Raw genomic sequence first — 24,929 nt, forward strand, 5'->3', positions numbered from 1 at the left:
TTCCTTCCTTCCTTCCTTCCTTCCTTCCTTCCTTCCTTCCTTCCTTCCTTCCTTCTTTCCTTTCTTTCTCTCTTCCTTTTCTTCTTCTTTCTTCCTTTCTCTCTTTCTCTCTCTCTTTCTTTCTTTCTTTCTTTCTTTCTTTCTTTCTTTCTTTCTTTCTTTCTTTCTTGTTCCTTCTTTCTTTCTTTCCTTGAGACAGGGTCTTACTGTTTAGCCTGACTAGGCTGGAATCTGCTTTGTAGACCAGGCTGGCCTTGCACTCAGGGAGATCTGCTTGCCTTGGTCCTTTGGTTTTAGGATTGAAGGCTTACACTATCATTTCCAGTTCTGCTTGTGGTCTCTATTTGGGGAACTCAGCAATTTCTTCCTGGCTTTGGCTAACTGAAATCCTCCCTTGGAAAGTCATGTTCATTAAGGGTGATTCTGTTTTGTCAGTTAGATCGGCTGAAGCAATTCTTGTGATGACTGAGACACAGATATCATGATATGGTTACCCTCAGAGCCTTATTTCTTTGGTGTCACAAGCTCTAAGGAGATAAATAAGGACGGACTGTAAGAGGAGCAAGAAGTTTGATGAGCACTTGTCCTCTAGGAATATTGGAAAGTACACCTATAAAGTCTTACCAACATGACTGTCTAAACCTGAGCTGAACAAGGACACCAGCAGTAGACACGCCAAAGTGGCCTCAGTACTACACAAAGAACCACAGGCAACTAAGGCATGCTGAGGGTGGGGGAAACAGTCTTCAGGGAAGAAAGAGAACACCAATTGGATAACCACCTTGTTCTTTAGACCAGGGTTTCTCAAAGAGTGAGCTTCCACCCTTTGGGAGTGTCAAACAACCCCTATACATATCAGATACTCTGCTGATCAGATATTTATATAGTTCATAACAGTAGAAAAATTACAGTTACAAAGTAGCAGAGAAAATAATTTTATGATTGGGGTCACCACAACATGACAGACTATATTAAAGGTCGTAGCATTAGGAAGGTTGAGGACCCGTGCTTCAGACAGCCTCTCAGTCTCAATCTGGAGCTAGCATCCCTGCTGTCTGAGTCTCCTCCACTTCCCTAAGGACCCCACTGCTGTGGTGGAAGGTGTGTGGCACCATGCTTGGCTTTCTATGTAGATGCTGGGACCTGAGCTCAGACCTCATCCGTGTACAGCCAGTGCTCTCACCCACCGCGCCATCTTTCCAGTCTCAAGACACTGTTGCTGCGTTATCGTATGTGCACCTGTGTGTGATTATACACATTGGGACGTCAGAGGACACATTTGCAGAATGCTTTCTTGCCTTTCACTTCACATGGATTCAGAGAACAGATTCCTTCAGATCACAAGGGCTGTGCAGAAGAGCTTTGATTAAATGAAACGTCTGGCTGGCCCTGGAAACATACTCTCCTGAGGACTGATGACTACCAGTGCAGCAAAGAAAACTCAGGAGAAAGTGTTTTTTAGAACTGGCAGGAAATTTACTTTTTTGTTAAGCAGTGGAAGCAGAAAAGTATAAATATATCAATGGAAATGAGTTAAGAAAAATTGTTCATAAATTGTTCTTTTCCAATGAGATTTTTTATTCCTTAAAAAAAAAACTTTTAAATTTGATGGAGAAAATTTTTGTTTCTAGTTTATACCATAGTCATAAAATTATAATTTCATGGATTTATCATTACCTAATCATATTTAATAAGAGACTTGTGCCCTTACATAACTGATCTAATAAGATGCTGTGCAGTAAGAAAGTTTAAGAAATCACTGTTATTGATAACTAAAGTAGTACTTTATTTAGATTTTTAGCATTTAAGAACTGAAAATTGCCTTCCATAATGGACACGATGTACATTCATGAAGGTATAGACACACACACACACATAAGTATGGTGAACCAGGGCAAGATTTGGTGGCTTCTTGTCACAGATGCAATACTCACGCCATGAACCCTCAGGCGCTTCCTCTCACCTTTCAGAGCCCAACATGGAGTGTGGCATTGGGCTGGAATATTTCAAACTTTGAACTTCTTTTCCACCCCCTGAGACTCCTGCTCGCGTATGATTTGATTTGGTGATGGCTGAGAGTCTAGCAAGCTCCCAGGCGAGGCTGCCACCTGTGCAGTGCAGAAGGTAGCAACGGTTGGGGATGAGCCCTGGAGTCCTTTGCAGCTTTGACATCCAAAATGTGTGCAGGCTGCAAACCTCACGTGGAAAAATGCATGGTGGTATATTAAAAGGCAGGCAAACCTTTATTTTAATTTATTAAATGCATTTACTAATAGCAAGCATTTGTTAGGTTGATGGTATTCTGTTAGTCGTTTTAATTTGTTGCCTTCCAAAAAGAGTCTCATAAAGCAGATTCAGGATATTCACCTTACTTATTCATGGGCAGAAAATGAGCTGTAATGCAGGAGACTGTCTTTTCTTGTCCAGGACTGCACCAGCACTTAGATGATTAGAATTACGTATTTTGGGTTTCTGTCGAGCCTTGATAGTTTTCAGTCCTCAGCATAGAAATTAAGTGTGTAGGAATTTGCAATATAAGTAGTCCCTCCCAGACTGAGACTCCTGACAGTAAAACCAGGATGCTTAGTGCTCAGCTGAGCCCAGAGTGTGGAGCAACTATATTTAATGAATGAATGGGCAATCTTTTCCTGTGCATAGTCATTTCTGGAGTTATGGTTTGGTAGCCAGACATGCTAAAATATGAAGTCAATGGCGAGACAATGCCTGGTCAAATGATTGTGACACACCAAGCTGTCATTTATCATAGGAGAATTTGTTAAATGTTTTTAAAACTATGCAGTACGTTAGCTTTAACTTGCTTTTGATAGCTTTATTGTGATAGTGATATGTACTCAGCTATGTATCTTTGGGGTGTATTTTCTTCCTGAGGCAAGCTGTAATCTAGATAATGTATTGGAAGGGTGAGCCAGAATATTGACCAGTTTATTTTTTTAATTAATTATTTTTTATATTAATTACAGTTTATTCATTTTGTATCCCATCTGTATCCCCCTCCCACATTTCCTCCCAATCCCACCCTCCCTCCCTCATCTCCTCCATGCCCCTCCCAAAGTCCACTAATAGGGGTGGTCCTCCTCCCCTTCCATTTGACCCTGGCTTATCAGGTCTCATCAGGGCTGGCTGCATTGTCTTCCTCTGTGGCCCAATAAGGCTGCTCCTCCCTCAGAGGGAGGTGATCAAAGATCCAGGCACTGATTTCATGTCAGAGACAGTCCCTGTTCCCCTTCTGAGGGAACCCACTTGGACACTGAGCTGCCACGGGCTACATCTGAGCTGGGGTTCTAGGTTATATGACCAGTTTATTTTTAAAGAGAATATACACTTCTCACCATCCTGACCAGAGCATCTTTCCCTGAAGGAATATTTAAAAGAACAATTGAGTGCTATGAATGGTTCAGAAGAGAAGCCATTGGCAACCCGACCCGTGAAGACGGCCTTCAGACATGAAGATCCGCCTCCCACTTTCAACCCTCTCCATGTGCACAAGGTCTTTACTGAAAACATGCTAGATCAGGTATGTAGAAAATAGGTGTCAAAGTCAACTGAAATGTAAGGCTTCTGTATGTCAAAAGTGAAAGGACACACCCACATTTTATACTGTATGTATAGCTCCTCTCCTTTTTGTTTAAGAAGCGAAGCTCACTTTTATGTGGCTTTTTAGTAAATTAAAAGGTGGGTTAGGCTATGTATTATTTATTTATTTTGCCCTAAAATTATTGCAGTGGTATTATTTAACCCACTATCAGAAATAATGAGACACAGATACTTGTTAGATTTTATAACTGCCCTATTACCTTTGGCTGGGCAGATATTTCTACCTATCCTGTCTCAAAACCCTCACCATCCATATCCCAGCCCCCAGACAGTGCCATTGGCCTTTACCATACTCATCTGGGCTACTTGCCATCCATAATCTTATAAATATTTGCTTATTTTTTTTATCTTAGTGTTTTCTCCATCCACACCATCCTTTGAGTCATTCTTCCTGGCCCATGTGGTGGCTTCTTCACACTCGCCCATGGTGGAGTCCTCCTTCCTCCTCTCCTGTCCATCTGTCTCCCCTGATTCTCTTGAACCCAAAGCCTGGGGACCTTAGCCACGCCTACCTCATTTTGCCCTGCCCGGGTATGGGTATAGGCCATTTAACCAACCAATCAGGTATAATGTCTTAGGGAGGTTTACACAAGGATAGGTGTATCAGGGAGTAACCAGATCTTGAGGGCCAGCAACCAGCATCAAGATAAAGCATTTATCTTTATCAAGATAAAGATAAAACAACCCCCTGAGAGTCTGTCCCCTCCTTCAGGACACATGTTCACTCAACATCTCTCTGATTCTGTGAATGTATCAGCTAAATTAAAAAGCATTTTAGTGAATGATAGGGCATTGAGCCCCTATTATAAATGGCATGAGATAAATTTGCTTTTTATAACCTTAGACACATCACAAATTTAAAATGGATTTTCTAATGACTTTAAGGCAAAAACATTTAGAATAAAGTCACAATGGTAAACACAACATATTTTTAAAAGTCAGATTTTGCTGTTGTTTAGCTGTGTACTTTAGTAATTTCATTGAAAAATTATTCATTTCTTTTGCTTTGTTTGGTCTTTCCTCTCTCTCTCTCTCTCTGTGTGTATATGTGTGTGTGTATCTGTCTCTGTCTCTGTGTCTCTCCCTCTTACATCTCTCATCTCTCCAGAATCCTCTTGACAGACAGCTTGAATTAGCAGGGCAGAAGAGAAGGCTTGCTTGACCTAGAGTGCTGATGAAAATAAGAATTAAAACACTGGCCTAATTTGGCATGCAGATAATACTTTAACCATGCCTGCTACAGCTTTCGTCCACATTCATCAATACTGTAGCAGAATAAGACCTTCAGATGCTGACAACCTGGGGCAACTTCTCCTGCTCTATGACAGGGCTGTAGCGCTCGATTTATCAGCAGTGACAAGGGAGAGCTCTGCTTAGATTTCAAAGATCATGCTGTAGTTTTATGATCCAAACCATTTAGTTTTACAGAGCATACACCACGGTAAGGCTTTTGGCTGCTTTCTTCTACTGCACATTAGATTACTCTAAGTCATAAATAATTATTGTAGCTATTAAATCACTCTTACATCATTTAAATAAATAGCATGTTAACCAAGTTCTAAATTGAGATTATTTTTCACAGTAATTTTTCTCCTTACTCTGCTGTGAAATTACCTATTAATGAGAGAAAAGAATCATGTATGCTTTTACACTTGGAAGTCCTTATAATTTTCCCCTTAAAACAGTTTCTTAATAAAAGAAAACAACAACAGTGCCCCACTGTAAGTAAGCCCCATCCTGGTGCCCAAGGCTCAGCACTTCCCAAGGTTTCTGTCTGTGGTCCACTCTAGGTACAGAGTTGTGAAGCGGTGTCGTAGGCGCAAAGCTGGCGAGTCACAGTGTTCGCTTTTCCGAGTCACGCGTCCAACAAAACTGGTTGGGTAAATGCCACTAACACTTGGAGAAATAACAAATCAAGAAATTGATTTCTAATTTATAAGGAATGACTACATCCCCAAATGGATTTATAAACTAATTGCTGTCTTATTGGAATAAACGCCTCCTTCTGTGGACTTGGTTGATGTTATCTGTTGAAGTCCTTGTTCTGAGCCCGCCCGGCTTAGTTGGTGTGTCGCAGCTGGGCCTTAATTCACTGATCATGTTAATTCTGATTAATAACCAACAACAGCGTCTTCTCATTTATCAACAGGCGGTCACAGCAACATGGCGCTGGGACTGGTCAAACTTGCTGCCACACTACCTGGGACTGGATAAGTCGACCTTTGGTGCACTACTCAAAAACAGGTGAAAAGACGGTAGTGCGGGGCTCGGGAGTGTGTATGGAGTGTGCATGTCAACGGGAGAGGAGTGAAAACATTTTATTGGCAAAGTAATCTCTTGTTTTATGTTTAGTTGCTCATCTTAAAAAACAGGACTAGTTATTGGTACACCTTCACAATTCTATTTCCCGTAATGAATATTTACAAAATTAGTTGATTTTTGTCTTAATTCTATTTTTTACTTTGTATATTGAATGGTTCACTATTGTAAACACAAAAAGTTACTGACCTGAATGTCATTATCAGGGTATACCTTTGTTTACAGGAATTTCATGAGTGCATGCAAAATGCCAGAGAAAATCAACCAGTGTAATCAGGGCAAATGTAAGAAAGACTGTCAAGACTGAATTTTATACTTTTCAGCCAGTTATTTTGGCACTGTCTTATTATACCCTCATTTGCATATTGTTTTAAACACACACACATACACACACACACTTTTATTTTCATTTTTAGGCTTATAGCTAAATATGAGAATTGATTTCTGCTTAATCTTTGTGTTGTATCCTTATATCTTTGCAAAAATATTGAATATCATTTCCTTGAATAATGACAAGGACATAGTAGATTTTTATGTCATCCTTGAGAAATCTGAGCATGTGAAAAAGCTTGTCTAAGAAAGATTGAAGTATTCCAAAATGAATGTTTATAAAAAAAAAAAAACAACAAAAAACCAAAACACCAATATTAGCAGTAAAAAATTATACCTCATATAGACGGTCATAATAGTATTCTAATATTTTGCATATAAATTAAGATCATTTGTCTATTAGGACCACCGTGCAAGAATAACCACTTTCTTCTTGGAGGACAGAGCCTTTCCCTCAGCATGTAGCCTGAGAGCTATTCATTTTTAGTGTGTGGTGGAGGTCCTCTAGTCTTGTACCCAGGTTATCTGGAACTGTGAGAAATGTGTTGATGAAAGGGAGGCCAAGGCCCCCTGTTGAACCAAATTATATGTTGTGTTCCCAATATTAAATTATTATTTGGAAATAACCTTGAAAAGAAGCTTTTTTCCCCTGCTCGTTGGAAAGTTTTGAGTTTATACAGATTGACCATTCTAATTTCCTAATTTTTATTTAGTCATGAATTTCTGCTGCTAATCAACTAAAGAGCACTCTAGGGACAGGATAGCCTTGAACACACACTGCATTTGTATTATATGTGAGCCATCTAAGTAATTTCTCTTTTAACAGAAATTCATGTTATCTGTTTAATAAGTATATTTTAATACTATATTTTAATTATGTCACTGAATATCAAAGTCTATTTTCCTGAGATATGTACAGCAGTGAGTAGGAGTTTAAGAAAATTACTCTGGAATAACAGGTCAGAGCAGTTCCCTTGGAAAAGGCTCATGAATCTTTAATAAAAGCAGCTAGAATCTCATCTTAGTAAGAACCTTGGATTTTTAAAGAACGGTATGAAAAGCATTCTACTGAAAACTCTGAGACACCACAAGCAACAATGAGCCTAATTGATTTACCCTAGAATGAGGAGAGACACCTGAGAGTAATATCAGCTATCACTTCATTTGTTTTAAGAATCTTAGTTATGGGTTTGGATTGACACTGAGCAAGTAAGGAAATGGTTTCTGTTGTTTTTCCCTAGAATTCTAAAGCACTCTCTCTCTTTCTGACGTATCTGAAAATGCTGACTTTTTAAAATCGTGTTTTCAGTTTTTGATAGCGTGATCACCTGAAGGGGCCGTGATTGAAAATGAGAGTGCAGAACAATGAACCTTTAGAATGAGGGCTGTGCCTGTCGCCCAAAGTCTACAAGCTGACATTTCTTACCTGCAGTGTCGTCTCATGTTAGGCAATGCCAAGGCGGAGACTGCAGAGCAGCTCAGCTGTATGCGTTCCATTCTCTGGTGCCAAATCACCAAGTACATGAATGCTCACTCCCTTCTGCTTCTTTCCGTGGTGATAACGTCGTAGCTACTGTGGCGTGCATGCATGAACGAGGCTGTGAGTGTTGTCTATAGACATGATGCTGTGAGGCGGACTGATTTCAATATACAAACATAAAACTGTTTGGGAGGACAGCATCCACATGATTCCCTTCTAAAAATGCCCTTGTGACCAGACCAGGCCTCCCTCATCCCAAGAACAAGACAAGCATAATAAAGTAGGATTGCTGGGTTCTCAGGAGCTTATCTTTGACTTTAGATTTCTAGATAGAGAAAAGAAATTATATAGCTACTCCATGAAGTTGACATACCACGAGTGTTAAAATATTTGTAAGTCAAAATACATTTGCAGGAAGGTGTCCAGTGTTATTTTTGTCAGGTACTGAAGAGTCATTGTATCTCAGTTGGCAGAGGACTTTTGTCATGTATGAGGCCCTATGTTTAATCTAGTTCTAAAATAAATAAATAAATAAATAAATAAATAAATAGATAAATAAATAAATGAATGAATGAATGAATGAATGAATGAATGAATGAATAAATAAATAGTTTTGAAATAGAGGCCCTAGACCACCAAGTTTATGGAATTTTCAGGCCTAAATCAGTACTTCACAAGACAGCTATCAGGGCCTAGAACACCTAGGCTTAGGAGACAATTAGGGAGAGAAACATCAAGAATCAAGAGGCCAAGAAGGCCATGCATGAGAAAGAACTCCGAGCTGAGCACTGGGAGGTAGTTTATATGTATGCAAGAGAAATGTAGGTCTCAGCAACATCTGTATCTAGAGCTTTTCTGGCTGTTAGTGCATGGGCTGGTTCTGTGCTGACTCCAAAGGCAGAGTAAAGCTTGAAGTGGCCACCTCAACCCTTGTCAGGGTGTGCCTTGGGCCTGGCAATAGCCTCACATTAAAGTGCCTCTCTCTAATCCAGGACACCCTATGGGTTGCTTCTTCAGGTTCCTTGTATTCTCTCTATTATTTTCCATAGTAAGGCCCCCCAGCAATTCACAAGGACAACACCATTCCATCTGGGGCAAGTGTTCTTGCCTTATCACTTACTTAAAAGAACCTTGTGTCACCTTACATTCTGTTCTCTGCAGTGTTTCTTAACTAGTTGTAATCTGAAATCTAAGTTTTCATTTAGATTTCCTTTTCAAACATATGCTTTACAGTAAAGCATAAATTCTATGAGATTAGCACTGTAGCTGCCTTGTTTCAACACCGATAGCACTGCCTCAAACAGCCTGGACACAGAGTGGGCTCTAGGCAGCGCTAGCTGGAATAATAAATGAAGACTAGGAATTCACAGGAAAGGTTGGCTCCTGGCAGGTGAGCACAGGGTGGGTTGTCCCTGAATGTGATTCTATATTAATGACCACATTTGTATACAAAATGTTCTCTGATAAATAGTAAGTTAAAAAGCTATACCAATGTATATTTATCCTTCACACTTTCAACATGTGGAAGGCAGGCAGGTTAGTTGTAATCTTTCTGTTTAAAATGTCCGGCTTATTTTTATTACATGAAATTTGGCTCAGATTAAAAGCACAGGAAACTGGTCTTTGTTGTTAATTAATTGGCCCATTTGAGCCATAATCCTGTCCGCAACAATGATTGCTGTTCAATATCTGATTCATAAGTCTTCCAACGTTGGAGGGAAAGGGTTTGTGTTTGTTAAAGGACACTAAGCCTGGGAGGGAAAAACTTTAAGGTGGAGTTAGCAGCCAAGAGTATCTAGTCTAGCCTTTGCAAATTAATTATGGGTGATTTTTTTTCTGCAGCATTTGAAAGAACAGAAGTATCTGAGATTTTATGAAAGAGATCCTGAATATGCATCAATGATATACATGTTTCTACTTAGAAAGTTTGCCACTGCAGAGAATAAAAACTCCTTGGAGGTTCACAAAATCAGCGCGTGGTTTACTTCTACACATTTCCCTTTAGTGTTCTGGAAGAGCAAGTGCTGGGGTTGTACATTGATCTTTTGAAATAATAAAGGTTCTTATCCCTGCTTCTTACTATTATGTCCCTTCTTCCATTTTCTCTCACTTTAAAATAAATCCAGCCCATTAAATGAGGTGGTGATTGCATTTCTGGAGAGTGCATGGACGGCATGCCCTGTTCCTTCCTCGTGGCAGGTCTCCAGACTGCCATTTGATATCGTTTGCCTTGTCAGTGGGTCGGATTTATGTTGCTTCTTTTTTCTTTCTCTTATTTACTCAGACTAGTTCCCAAGAATTGTGTTAAAAATATCTTTGAATACAGTAGAGTGCTGTGCTGTTTTAGCTATGTAAATATACTGCATATGAGTTTGGCTTCAAGTTGAGCAAACACAATTAAATGTGATGGCAGGAACAGCCGAAGGGGCGGCAGTGGCAGATTCCTGGCTGTCACTTTGGTGTCTTTCCAGGTGGACAATAACCCTGTGTTTGAGAGGAAAGTGAGATCAGAAAATGTGCTAAAAAGAGCTGTTGATCCATGGAGATGCTTGCCTTTAATAACAATTATTAAGTGACTTTGTCCTTATCAAATTATAGTGTGTGCCCTACCATGGGGAGACAACAGGAATTATCATCTCTGGCCTCAAACTGCACACCCTGTACTCCCAAGTGGCCATTAGTAGTCATGGCTGCCATTAATACAATGTTTATAGTTGCTTAAAGCAGTAAATCCCTGGTGCAGCAGCAGGCAGCATGGTCACAGAGACATGGGTTTAGGGGAGAGGCGAAGCAGATCTTAGAGTGCGCACATCCCAGTTGTTAATGCATTACCTACGCCAGGACAGTCAGATTTGCTGTCTGGGGGTTGTTGTTGCTGCTGCTTATTTTGTTTTTTGTCATGTTCCAGCTCCACAGAGGTCCCATTTCTCCCCACCTCAACCGAAAGGCCTGGGCTTGCTTACTCCCCCCTGGCTGCACCCCCATCCAGAACTCTTACAGCAGCACATTGTTAGCACAGAGATTGCCTTATATATTCTTAGGATAAATCAAGTTTAACACTGGAACTAAGGGGTTTGGTACACAATCAAATTGATTCATGAATATACCATTTTCTAATGAGAAGTATGTATATCTATTCTTTGTGGTACAAAAAACATTTTCACAAAATTACCCTTTGACCCTTACTATAATCATGAAAATAAAGACAAGTGTGAAGGACAGTGCAAAACATTAAATAACACAAAGTGTCACAGAAATTAAATTAAACTAGTTCTCAAGTGAAAATCCTTATTTCAAATCAGTTGACTTAAGTGGGATTTCCTTCTCCTGGTCAGCTTTTCTTTTCTTTTCTTTTCTTTTCTTTTCTTTTCTTTTCTTTTTTCTTTTCTTTTCTTTTCTCTTCTCTTCTCTTCTCTTCTCTTCTCTTCTCTTCTCTTTTCTTTTCTTTTCTTTTTTTAAAGTTGTGTACTCCTAGCAATAGTATTGATGATAGTGAAGTCAATGGAGAGAGTCATTGACTTTAACTGTAACCCAATGAGAGAGAGTCAATGGCTTTAACTATAACCCAACAGTAAGCTTTTAAGATAGATCAATGTCATCATCATTTTATTAGTAATAAAACCGAGGCACCAAGGCACAGAACTCTAAATAATGGTGTTCAGATTCAAGTCCAGGTTCTTAACTACTTTTGTCTAATGATTCTATAGAGCTCAGCTTTAGTCAACCCACATTCTCAAGCATCTATTGTGCTCAAGGCATTTATTTGAAACATAATAACAATTTTCTAAGGAATATGCTTAAACACTGACGGCCTGGGTAACATTTCAGTCAGCCCAGGATCACATATATGGTAGGACCTTAGGAGATAAGACTATCCCACTAACATTGAAGCCATCTTAGCTCGATCTATGATCTTAGCACAGTGACAAAATATCCTAATGACACAGTTCTCAGAATGTGTCCCTATCATCAAGCAACACAGTAATGTACTTTGATGGGTCTCTTAGTGTTGCCGACAAACTTAACTAATGCAATAAGATTCAAATTACTTAATAAGAATCTCCCATAGTTCCTTCTGAAAGTCCGCTTTTGCTTTTGTTATCTTTAATTCTTTTGAGAAAGAGAGCCCTCTATGTTGAGAAGTTGAAAGATAAACAGTACTTGGATTGGGCTGGCCTCAGGGCTATGACCGGACTATTACCAGTGGCTTGGAGAGGAACACCAGTGTCTTGATGACAAATTAACAGGAATACAGAACTACTTAAGGATGTTAAGAACATTTAAGGTATGGGGAATATAGTGGCTATGGAAAACAGGTTCTTATATATGGCAAGATTAAATAACTGTGAGTTATGTAAGTTAACAAGGATGCAATTTAAACAGTGTCTCCATTACTCAGTGAGAAAATAGACAACCTAAATAAGTATGTTAAATGCTACTGACAGAAATGCAGAATTGGCAACATTTGGATGAAAGGAAGGTATAATAATTTTCTCAAAAGCAGCCTTGGGAGAATTTTTTGCTTGTCAGATTGAACCAAAATTCACTTTGTAATAAATTTTCATCTGCCTAATTATGCATTCACATGCTGGCACTTTGGGGTTCTCGCAATGGATCAAAAGCTATTTAAAACCTTGCTTGCATAGAACACACTTTCTTTTCAATGACTACTCTGTAAGTATTTTCCCCGTCAAACACTGTTCAGGCTCCAAAGCCTCTGTGATGTTCTCCTGTAAAAGTTTTAACACAGGTTCCACCAGGAGTGGCTGCTGTAGGCCCATTGATTCAGCCTGACTGAGGATGAAAATACTGTGGGCATCTGGAAAGTGTGTTGAATGCCATGCTTTTATATATATATATATATATATAAAAGTGATATATATATATATCACTAGCAACATAAAATGAGGAAGTGATATCTTTGAAGATATTTTCCTATGATATAATTGTGAGATAAATTTGTCTATATTTAATTGTCTATACAATTAAGTATTAGAGCAAACCTGAGGAACAAAACAGGACTCAAGATGAATCTTCTGTCCTTCACATTGTTTCTACCAGGTGTTCTGTTTCAGAGATGGGAAAGTATAGCACAACCAGATAGACCAGCGGGAGGCACTGTAATCAGAGTTCAGCAGAGGTAACACCAAGGCTTGAGAAAGCTGGTGCTGTGGTTGGCATAGAAAACGTTCCTGAAAGGCTCCTGTGCTGGAGGCTTCTCCCCAGCCTGCGGTGCATTTGGAAAGTAGTGGAACCTTTAGGATATAGGGCCTGGTGGAAGGAGTTGAGTCAGTGCTGGGGAATGCTTTGCAAGGTTACATTTGGAACCCAGTCCCGTCTCCTTCTTTGTTTTCATGTTGCCATAAGGTAACAAGCTTTTCTGCACTATGTACTCCCCTCCGTGGCGTCTTGTTTCATCACCGGCACCAAAGCAATGAAGCCAGCTGGGTGTGGACTAAAATTTCTGAAGCCAGCAGACAAAATAAGCCTTTTTTGTTATTAAGTTGCTTATCTCACGTATTTGGTCATAGTAACTGTCTGATACAGGTAGAGTGAGGCATAAATGTTATCTTAGCAAAACAGTGTTTTCTTCACTGCATTTTCACTGCTAAATTTTATTCACAACGTAGAGACAAGTGAATGGATGTTGGCCGCTTAGGACAGAGTTGCAGACTGAGTTGATAGACGAGTATGTGGTATAATAGGGAGTCATGGTCCTCTCAGGCTTTTTACTCCAGAATAGTGAGCGTAAGATCCCTTCTTTCAAATCCTTGACTCACTATGACCCTAAAGTTTCTTGGACACAAATAAAGCAATTGCAGAGCTTGTGCGATGCATAGATCAAATGGCCTTGGAGTCTGCTACTATAACCCAATTTGCCTTATTTTGCACAGCGTCAATGGGATGCATCTTCGTAAGGACACTTTTGGCATGTGATTGATGGCTCTGGTGTCAAGATGGGCTAGTTTAATAGTGGCCTTGGAGAGGTGTGCCCGATCTGTCTTGCTCTTCATCACTCTGTTCTCGCAGGCTGTTCTGGAGTGGCACAGTCTGCTATTTAGTGCTTAAGTTTGTCTCTGAACAGCAGTGGGAGTGCCCAGGGAGGTGGAGGAGCTGATTCCACATGAGCTGCTGTGTTCAGGTTTCTGCTCCAACCTGACTCTTCTCAGGTGACCTTAAAATAAATTTAGATGAAATGAAGTAAAATTGTTTGCTGATTAATTGTCTCTTGTTAGCATTTAGCTAAATCTAGCAAGGATTTTAAAGCCAGCTGAAGTTGTGTTTCAGCAAACGTATGTACGTAGAAATGCTCCTTCATAACAACCCTGAAATGTTTATGAGATGTGCGATTTCAATGCACTCATTGGAAATAATGTTATTCTACAAAGTAAAGGCATCCATAATGTTGCTACAAGGGAGAATATTTGCTTCCTCTCACACATTTTATTTAATAATTTTACTTCTTTAAAAGGAAAACAGCACACAATTTGAAAATGCAATTTCCCTGAAGTGTTCGGTTTGCCGATATGGTTTTCATTTTCTTCATTATGCTGTGGTGGAGGGTTGCCATACTTGGAAATGTGCAGCTTCCCTCCCCAAAGGCAGCAGATGGTGTAACTAATGTGTGCTTTGGTGCAGGATTTACCGTGAGAGATGTTATCCAGGACTTCAGGAGATGGGAGTCCTGCCCTCAAAAAGCATGGACTCTTATCCCAGTTGGATCATTATGACATTCAAATTTAATTATGTTAAAGAGTGAAGAACTTAAAACTTTTTAAAAGGTTTGAATATGTTTAAATGACTCCTTTTTCTTTTTAATTTTTATGCAAAAATATTTCTTCTAGAAACCATTTAGTTTACATGCTACCCAGTCTTTTGTTACTATAACAAACTACATGAGATCATCAACTTAAATGAGAAAAGGCTTATTTTAGCTCACAGTAGATTGCACAATTCTTTCTGAAGAAACATTCCAGTGACCTCAAATCTTCCTTGTAACAGCTCCATCACCTCTCAATAGCCCCCTTTGTTGGCTGTTTATAATACAAGCCTTATGGGCCTTTTGGGCACTTTCAATCCTGGCTATAGCAAGTTATTCCAAGTATATCTGCAAGTGTTTTCTTTACTGACTGCTTCAATACTGGAAGATGAAGCAACCTCTTAGCAGGATAGAATTTGGGGGCCGATTTCTACCCAAGGAAACTGAGCTTCAGCTATGAAAGTCTGGTGTATTGATGCACCCTAAGAAAGCACTGTGTTCAATTTTACTAACTTACTTTGAAAAAAAAAAAAAAACTCTTAAAGTATATCTGGCCACCTTCTCCTTTGAGTCAAACTGTCATTAGAACTACATTGTGATTTAAAAAAAAAAAGTGTTTAGTTGTTTAGAACATGCGTCTGTGGTGCTATGCTATCTTTGGGGGACCAGATTCATGTGCTGTGAATCATGATGTCCTTGTTCTGGATAACGGATAATAATGCTTCATCAGTTACTCATTATTCATTTCTATTGCTTTACATAAAATGATTAAGCCTCCATTCCAAAATACAAAAGAATTCTGAGTTGTGAATTCCAGGATAGTGATTTTTCTGTGATGCTGTGATTAATTAGCAATGTCTGCCATAGACAAGAGTAGAAGATGGTGGCTTAGTACATTTGTTTGTGTAATTTAATTTGCATCCTCAGTGAATGGAAGCAGGAAATCAACCTGATTATTGTTTAACAGCATTCTGTGCTCTTAGAAGTTTTTTTTAATGGAAAAAAAAATCTTAAATCTTCTTATTTTCTGTTTAGAAAACATTTTTCTTGAGGGGTTTGCTGAAATCAGAGCTGGTGGATAGTTGAAGAGTGGCTCAAGCCCCAAGTGACTTGGTCCCTAAGCCATAACAAAGCCATAAGCCACCTTAATGGATCTACATTCAGAACCGCATGGCTTTATTTTCCAGCTTATTTGAGGAATCACTTTTTCCTGGTATGAGTTAATGTTTTATTCTTTGAGGTCACCAGAATAAGCATTATAGACCAAGGGTCGTTAGCCAGTGGTACCTTTGAATCATCTGGGAAGAGTGGGCACATTGTGAGTCCTTGTTGATAATGTCCAGTTAAGTTCCTGACTAAGCCAGTGCTTTTAGCAGGCAAAAATCTACTCTCAAAACATTCCAAATAACAGAATTACCAACCTAGATTTATGAATTGTTACATGTTTTTCAGGCCATAATTCTTAATACTGACCTCAAGTAAGAAACTGGGTAAAAAGGTAATGATTCTGATGATTATAAAGAATGTTCATTATACTCTGACATGATAAAGTAAAAGAGAATGTTTTCTTGGAGAGTGGCAGTGCATAGCTCTTAGTCTTAGAAATAGCTCTTAGTCTATATTCAGTCGATTTCAATTTTCAGGGAATGGGAAGATGATAGTAGAGCGCAGAGTAATTGCAAGAGTTTATCTTACAAATTCTCCTCCAATTCTGGGCTGTTCCCCTATAGGGTTACAGGAGGTTTGTTCATATCACGGCTCAGAAATGGAAACTGTTAGAGTGGAAACCTTAGGCTGGGCTCCTTACTGATTGTATTTAGCATTGGGCGTCCCTCTGTCATGTAAATGTCAATACATCCCACTGCTGGACTTGAGTGTGGAAAGCGTGTAACAAGCAGTTACCTTAAAATGCATTTCAGCCTTCACGTGTACCTTGCTTGTGTTTTGAAGTTGTAAAGGTGCTGCAAAATGAACCTATGGTGTTTACCCTGGAACCAAGGTCCCTGTCTTCTGAGCCTGAGTTTCCCATTGCTTTCTCCTGCGCTGGGCTGGTTTTGCTTTCACTGTGATTACCCTCTCAGTTCCCTGTTTATCTCCTCTCACATTTTCATGTACACACCTTGTTTTAAGAGAATAGGGAGGGAATTGTCTACACTTAAACTCCTTTAAGTTCTAAAGCAGGACTTGGAGGAAGGAAGCTGCTCTGGGCTCAAGTGTAAGTTCCAGGAATGTCGCCACACTTCACATGGACCAGGGAGGAGGAGGGGCTTTAAGCAAGACTCAGCTTCTCCAGTTGTGCTAATCATTTATAGAAACTTAAAGCTAAGTGACTGTCTCCTGGTGGATAAAAACACCCATACTTCTTTTGAAAATGGTGTGTGTAGTAAAAGACATGACATTGAAGAAGTCCCCCTATAGTGCAGGGAATCTGGAATTATCACTGTAAAAATTGATACTATGAAATGTCATTAAGGAGAGCATTTGTGTGTTACTCTTTAGATTGGCAAGTTATGACAAAACCGCATTCATGTTACTTGAATACATCTTTTGTCTAGTTTTACATGCTTTTTGACTTGTCTGGAAAATGACATATTGAGGTTTTCATTAGCTTTAACCAGGTGTGATTTTCTTACGGAAGATAGCCCTGCAGGACTTCACTTTGAGGGGAATAAAGCAGCGAAGCTCAGAAAGGCCACAGCCCTTTCTCAGATGGTAACAATGAGCTGAAAGACTCATTAATCAACCACAGGGTCACAGGTGTGATGGCTTGCCTACAAACTGCCAGCAGACTGTGAAAGTCACATCCGACAGGCTGAACTGTCAAACTAGCCCCATCCACAAACACTAACACAGCAAAATGTCAACTCTTTTATATTGAAGATGTGATTTTTGAAATGCTAAATTTCCTCTGAACTTTCTGTGAAATATGATTTTGTTTCATAAAACACAGATTTTTAAACAAGATCAAGTTTGACATTATTTTATACCATAAACATTTATTAATGTCTCTTCTTCCTAATGCTTATTTGCATTTCTTTATTTTAAAAATCTGTTTTTTATATGGCTTTTGAATTTATATTTCTTTGAAACACTTGAAAAATTAAAATTTTCTACTGTTTAGTTTACAGAAGTTTTTGCGCATTTTAAATAGGGAAAACAAACTGGAAGATTTGACATGTGGCTTTTCTAGAGTCTTACAACATAATTATAGTCATTAACCTTCCTAATGAATGTGTAGGTTGTAGCTTAGGGAAGTTTTTGATGAAATGTACTGGTATGTATATGATAGCCTTAAACAAAGCTGGGATTTCCAAAGCTGCTCCTACTGTGACTCCTGCAGTAACTTCTGGTTTTGTTCTTTGTACAGTCAAAGCTAAGACTGAGTGATCTCTCTCTCTCTCTCATACACGCAGAGAGAAAACCGTACACACACATATATACATACATATATGTGTTCTCATTGTTCTTTTTCTTTAATTTAGATTGTTTTATGTATGTATCCATGTGCCTGCCACATGTGTGCAGGTACTCATAGAAGCCAGAAGAGGATGTTGGATGCCCTGGAACTGGAGGTAGAGGTGATTGTTAATTGCCCCAAATGGGTGCTGGGATACAGACTTAGGTCCTCTGGAAGAGCAGCAAATGCTTTTAACCACTGAACCATCTCTCCAGTCCCTTATTTTGTTGATTTCAGTACACAGGGAGGTAGTGTAGAACACATTGCCCTCATGAGGCTGTAGGCTTTCCAGACCTAGGCCTTCAGATCCGTGCCTTAGGAATTGTCTCAGGCTGCACCAGGACCTGCTGACTCAGCTGCGTTCCCGCACGGTTGGGGTCCTGCCAGGCACTGCCTGTGTGCAACTGGCGGCAGCATTGACAGAAGGCAGGTTTAGAAAGTTCCTTCACCTTACTAGACTTTCCCTGCCTTTTCACTTCTCATTGGAGCAAATGCCTTCAATAATGAGACTCCTCATATAAAGCACATACAAAAACCTCATTTAATTATCTAGATAGGTCAAGCAACATCAAATATAATGAATAGGAATTAAAGAACACCAAGACCAAGCGCATGGCATCACCATTTCTATTGAATGAGGTGGTATTGAATGAGAGAGGCAGGGGATTTGATGTATATGAGACCTCCTTGTTCACACAAATCTTACAAAATATCTTCATTCACTATAAGGCAGTTTGATGATAGAGTTTAAGGTTCAAATGTGGCCTCGTTTTATTTTATTCTCTAATGTTTTAGTACTATTGAGAACACTAAACATCATGATGACCATTTTGAATTTTATTACTTGAATTGTTTCCTTCAAAGTCAATTTTGATTATAAAATAAATTGGTAATAAAATTTCTTGGAAATGAAATGAAGTTGAACAAAATGTTATTTTTGTGCTATTGCAGATACCCAGTTGCCTCTGGGATTTTGTGGGAGGGTGGCATGTAGCTGGTTCGATCCCGGAACCTCTCAGCAGTGACTTGTATTGACTTAACAATGGAAGATCAATAGCCATTTGAAAACATAAAAGAAAGAAGATATAAAGGACAAAGTCCACATCCCGACAATGTGCTAAATTCCCACACCTGCTACCTCCTCTATGTCTTTCTTTAAATGCATAAGCTTTATGGTTAAAAGCAACTGAATCTGCATGAAAGGTTAGAAAGTTGGCAGGAGTATAACGGCAAAGGTGACAATTGCAATAAAAAGACACACACTTAAAATTTTCATTAACATACAGTGCCCAATGTCTGTATTGGTCTACACATACTTGTTGCAGCAATCCTTGTGAATCTTCCAGCATTATGCTGTCTCTACACTTCCATGTAAAAATTCTGGCAGCTGCTCTCATATTGGCAGAGACTAGAAGAAGGAGCTGCCCAATCACAGTCTTATCTTCCGGTGAAATGTGTCACTGCTTTACTTTTAATTTAATGGAAAATACGTCAGGAAAAAAGTCACTGTGATCCGAAGGACTCGATGAAAGTCATATAATTTACTTTTTCTCCAGTTGTGACTGGCTAATAACTTCCTGCTTTCTTACATTAATTATATGCCCGCTTAAAATAATATGGGCATAGTCCCTTCAATTACTATAATAAAAAGTCTGAGACCTACATTGAAATATATTGGAATTCTAACCACCAAAGTGCAAATAAAATTAACAATAAAAAGGTATAATGATTTTTTACTAGGATAATTACATGGGTAATTACACATTGGATTTGGGTAAAACTAAAAACATTTGTATGATATACAGTTAAACCTTTGTAAATGGTATGTAGAAAATCAAAGTCTTTCATTGCCTTTTAGCTACAAAAAGGTTCTCTAAAATCTGAAGTAGAACAGCATTTAAAAGGTTAATTTCATCTTATCATTCTTCTAATAAGTAGCTCTTTAAAATATTTGACTGTTTTTTCATGACTGTTGTCTTTTGCATTTTAAAATTATATTTGCTGTAACTTTTTTAATTAAATTTTTATTTTTTATATTAATTACATTTTATTCGCTTTGTATCCCAGCTGTAACCCCTCCCTTCCTCCCAATCCCACCGTCCCTCCCTCATCTCCTCCCATGCCCCTCTCCAAGTCCACTGATAGAAGGGAGGTCCTCTTCCCCTTCCAACTGACCCTAGCCTATCAGGTCTTATCAGGACTGTCTGCATTGTCTTCCTCTGTGGCCTGGCAAGGCTGCTCCTCCTTTGGGGGGGGGGGGCTGAGGGGGAGGTCAAAGAGCCATCCACTGAGTTCATGTCAGAGACAGTCCCTGTTCCCCTTTCTAGGGAACCCACTTGGATACTGAGCTGCCATGGGATACCTCTGAGCAGGGGTTTTAGGTTATATCCATGAGTGGACCTTGGTTCTTGGTTGGAATACCAGTCTCAGATAAGATACCTGTGCCCAGATATTTTGGTTCTGTTGCTCTCCTCGTGGAGCTCCTGTGCTCTCCAGGTCTTACTAACTCCCCCTTCTTTCATGTGATTCCCTGCACTCTGCCAAAGTTTGGTTATAAGTCTCAGAATCTGCTTTGATACTTGCTGTAACTTTTGACTTTACAAAAAAAGTTAGTAATCTAGTCTGCTTATTGGTTCATTTGATCAATTAAAGCAACAGAATTAACTGTGACTTCTCTCAACTAACTTATTTATTGTATTGTTTCCGTGCTCTGTGCCATATCTGCACACTCCTGCGAATGCAAACAACCCTAGTTAATCATGATGAATCACAATAACAAAGACAGCAGCAGTGACCTTTGAGAAGGTGGACCTAGAGCACTGGTTCTCAACCTTGATATCATGTCTCAGACATTTACACTATGATTCATGACAGTAGAAAATACAGTTAGGAAGTAGTAACAAAATAATTTTATGGTTGGGGGTCACCACAACATGAGGAACTGTATTAATGGGTCGCAGTATTAGGAAGGTTGAGAACCACTGACCTAGAGGGAAGAAAGGAGCATAATAGAGTTAAGAGGGCACAAGACAGGGTAATGGTGAAAGAATGCAATCAAAATACATCATTTTCATGCACAGAATTCTCCAAACATTACCACCTTCACCTATCCAGATTTAGCGGAATGTAAGCAAGTGTGAAGGAATGTCTTCCTGATGGGAAGAACCTACCGCCTAACGTGTTTCAGGTGCTCACTTGCCTACAACATACTCTATGTACTTATATATGTTGTTCATCCTTAAAACCATACTTGAAAGAATAGCTGCTACATGCTCAGTTATGAAGATGAGAAAACAGACTGAAAGAAGTAAGACATTTTAATGTCCCGTGGTCAGGCTGGGATGTAGGTCAAGGCCTGAAGGAGAGACACAAGCCTGTGGTCCTTTCAGTCAGACTGGTGGAAAATACAAGTTGTAATGGCCTTTGATATGGATAGTTGCTTTTCTGGGAATATGAAGGCAGCCAGTTTTTGTTAATTTAAATTATATGATATGACTTCAAATAGATAATGACATAATGATGACACTTTGTAAGCAACCAGAAAACAAATGTTCAGGACAACTTTTGCCCAGGAAGAGAGCACAGATAGCACCTCAGAAATGACCCTACCTCAAAGTAGCAAGCAACAAACACGACCTTTTCCATTTCTGAAAGCTCAGAGTCATGTACAGTAATGTACATGATATCTACATCAGTGTCATTAAATACATTCATGCTTTGAAAAATCAATACCATCATCTCCAGACTTTTACGTCTAGCCAAGCATAAAACTTTGTACACATGAAACAGTAACTTCTTTCTCTCGGTTCCTGAGGCCTGCCTTCTATTTTTTGTCACTATGAAGTTGAAGATTGTAAATAGCTTATATAATTGGAGTCATCATCCTTCTGTGATGAGCTTGTTTCACTGAGCATAATGTCTTTAAGGCACACCCATGTTTTAGCATATATTATAACTTCTTGTCCGAACAGTTTTCTGTTTTAGGTGTGTACCACATTTCATTTCTCCATGCAACTCTACACATACAACAATGATTTCTTTTACCCTTAGGCTATTATAACACTATATATATATATCCAAGATTGTCTTTCTTTTCAGTTTATTAGGATACATATTCAAGAGTGGGATTGGGAGGGATGCTTACTTCCTGAGGGATGTGCATGTTTCCCATAAAGGCTATAGAATTTTATGTTACTATCTGTAATATACAAGTTTGCTGATCTCTTCATAACTTTTAAAAGATTTATTTTAAAAGATTTATTTTTATTATATGTGAATATGTTTGTTAACTAAATTTTTGTTTTTTTATATTAATTACAGTTTATTCACTTTGTATCCCAGCTATAGCCCCCTCCCTCATTCCCACTTAATTCCACCCTCCCTCTTTCATCTCCTCCCATGCCCTTCTCCAAGTCCACTGATAGGGAAGGTCTTCTTCCACTTCCCTCTGGCCCTAGCCTATCAGGTCTCATCAGGACTGGCTGCATTGTCTTCCTCTGTGGCCTGGTAAGTCTCCTCCTCCATCAGGGAGAGGTGATCAAAGAGCCAGCCACTGAGTTCATGTCAGAGACAGTCCCTGTTCCCCTTCCTAGGGAACCTATTTGGATACTGAGCTGCCATTTCATAACTTTTTATTGGAAATATTTTCAATACAATATATTCTGGTTATGGTTTCTCCTCCCAGATCATCCATACCTCCCCACTAATCCAACTCCACAGCTTTCTCTCTCTCTTTAAAAACAAACAGGTAAATATAAAACAAACAAATCAGAATGGAACGGTACAAATAAAAAAAAAACAAAAATACATACTCAAGTGTATACACACACACACAGGCGTGTGCACACAAATGCGCATACACACCATAAAAACACAAAATAAGAGAACAAAAATGTATGGGCAAAAGACCAGTAAGGTAAAAAAAAAAAATGCTCAAAGCATTGAGACAAACATTCCCCAAAATACCATTGGGTTTGTTTTGTGTTGTCCATTTACTGCAGGGCATGTGAGACTCCATTGGAGAAAACTAATTTTACCTTTGTGGGCAGTTATCAATTGGAGAGAGCTTAGTGGATGGGGACTAACATGCACTTCCCTTCTCACTGCTAGGATGCCCTCTGCCTTACATCTTTGCAGGCCCCGTTCCTGCTGCCACAGCAGTCTCTATGAGCTTATATGTGCTTCTGTACTGTTGTTTCTACAAGGCCGTTTCTTTCCCACTGGCTCTTAGAATCTTTCAATCTCCTGTTCTGCATAGGTCCCTGTGTCCCGAACAGATGGGTTAGATAAGACATTCCATTTGGCACTGAATGTTCCATGGTCTCTCACTTTTTGCACATTGTCCAGTTGTGGGTTTCTGTTTGTTCCCATCTACTACAGGAGGACACTTCTGTGATGATGGCTGAGGAAAACATTGATCTATGGGCATAACAAGAGTATTTGCTTTTCCACTGAGTCCATGGCCTGCCTAGTTTCAGATTCTTGGCTACTCAAATAGTATTAGGCATGGGTTCCATCTTATGGGGTAGGCCTTAAACCAAATCAGATAGTGGTTGGTTAATCTCACAATTTTTGTGCCACTATTTCCCTATTGCAGGCAGGTTACCTCTGTATAGCAAAGGTTTTGTAAGTGGGTTGGTGATGTCCTTTCTGCCCTGGTAGCATGCAGAGCACCTTTCAGCACCATTAGCGCTAGTCGGTAGGAGCGAAGCTTCTATGTGTGCAGCAGCACAATTTCTCCGTGTAAGTGTTGTCTTCAGCAACAGAGCCTTTGCATCAGGTTGTGGAGAGCAACCAATAGCTTTGGCGATTGTTTGAGTAGTTTAGGGCACTCCATGGAGAACTTTAGCCAACAGCTCAAATAGATATAACCCGTTTCTGGCTGGAGGTATCCCTTGGCGGTGAGAAATGTCATGTCGGGCCTTTGTGTCCCATGGTTTGATGAGTCTGGGTAGACTTAGTTCACATATGTGTATGTCCATAAATGGCCCGTACGGTGGGCTGTCTTTCCCTGCCTTTCTTCTGCTAATCCTCCTCCTTGCTCCCCTCTATGATTAAGTTTCCATTCCAGTTCCTCCATAACTGTATATTCTATTGCCCCTTCCTTAGCAAATTCTTCCATCCCCCTTACTTCCTTATACTTACATGAATCATAGCTGGGTTATCAAAGGCTAAAAAAATCTAACATCTACATATAAGAGAATATAGGTCACATTTGTCCTTTATGGGTCTGTGGTACTTCACTCTGGATGATTTTTTTTTTTTTGCTTCATCTATTTAATTGCAAATTTCATATTTTTTAAACAGCTGAATAATATTTCATTGTGGAAATTAATCACATTTCTTTATTTATCTTTTGATGGATATCTAGGCTATGTCCAAATTCTGGCTATTATGAATAGAGCAGTTGAACACTGATAAGCAGATGTTTCTGAAATAGAATGAAGAAGCCTTTAGATATATGCACAAAAGCGGTATATCTGGATCTTGAGGTAGATCTGTTTCCTGCTTCCTGACAAACTGCATCACTGATTTCCATGGTGGCTGTACAAGTTTGCATTCCCACTAAGGGTTCCCTTTTCTCCCCAGCCTTGCCAGTATGAGCCATCATTTGCTTTTTTAATCTTGGCCATTCTTACTGTTACAAGAAGAAATTTCAAAGTATTTTGGATTTGCATTTCACTGGTGACTCAGATATTGAATATTTCTTTGTTTTGCAACCATTTGGGCTTCCTCTATTAAGAATTCTCTGTCTAGAGTCTTTGGGGTCTTGAATGCTCAAAGTAATTCCGGTGTGAAATGTGTAAAGTGTATCCAGTCTCCTCTTAGCTGCCTATGGTTCAAAAGGAAGAACTCATGGCTCCTTCTCCAGCACCATGTCTGTCTGGACACTGCCACGCTTTCCACCATGATGATAATGTGTAAGCCAGCACTAATTAAATGTTTTCCTTTATAAAAGTTGCCTTGGT

General features: G+C 39.3%; 1 protein-coding gene across 3 annotated transcripts in view; it reads left to right on the plus strand.

Annotated features, from left to right (window-relative positions):
- The window catches only part of Kiaa0825 (KIAA0825 ortholog), a 406,282-nt gene that overhangs the window by 194,676 nt on the left and 186,677 nt on the right, over nt 1-24,929 (plus strand). For 2 of the 3 annotated variants that reach the window (XM_055604019.1, XM_055604021.1), the window contains 2 exons: nt 3,380-3,535; nt 5,765-5,859. In XM_055604019.1, the coding sequence (XP_055459994.1) occupies nt 3,380-3,535; nt 5,765-5,859 (251 nt within the window). Of the gene's footprint in view, nt 1-3,379; nt 3,536-5,764; nt 5,860-9,586; nt 9,646-24,929 lie in introns of those variants that run through there. The other variant, XM_055604022.1, reaches the window with a different exon arrangement.

This window comes from Psammomys obesus, unplaced genomic scaffold (genome assembly GCF_907164565.1).
Source record: "Psammomys obesus unplaced genomic scaffold, mPsaObe1.curated_primary_1811, whole genome shotgun sequence".
In the NCBI taxonomy this organism is placed as follows: Eukaryota; Metazoa; Chordata; class Mammalia; order Rodentia; family Muridae; genus Psammomys; species Psammomys obesus.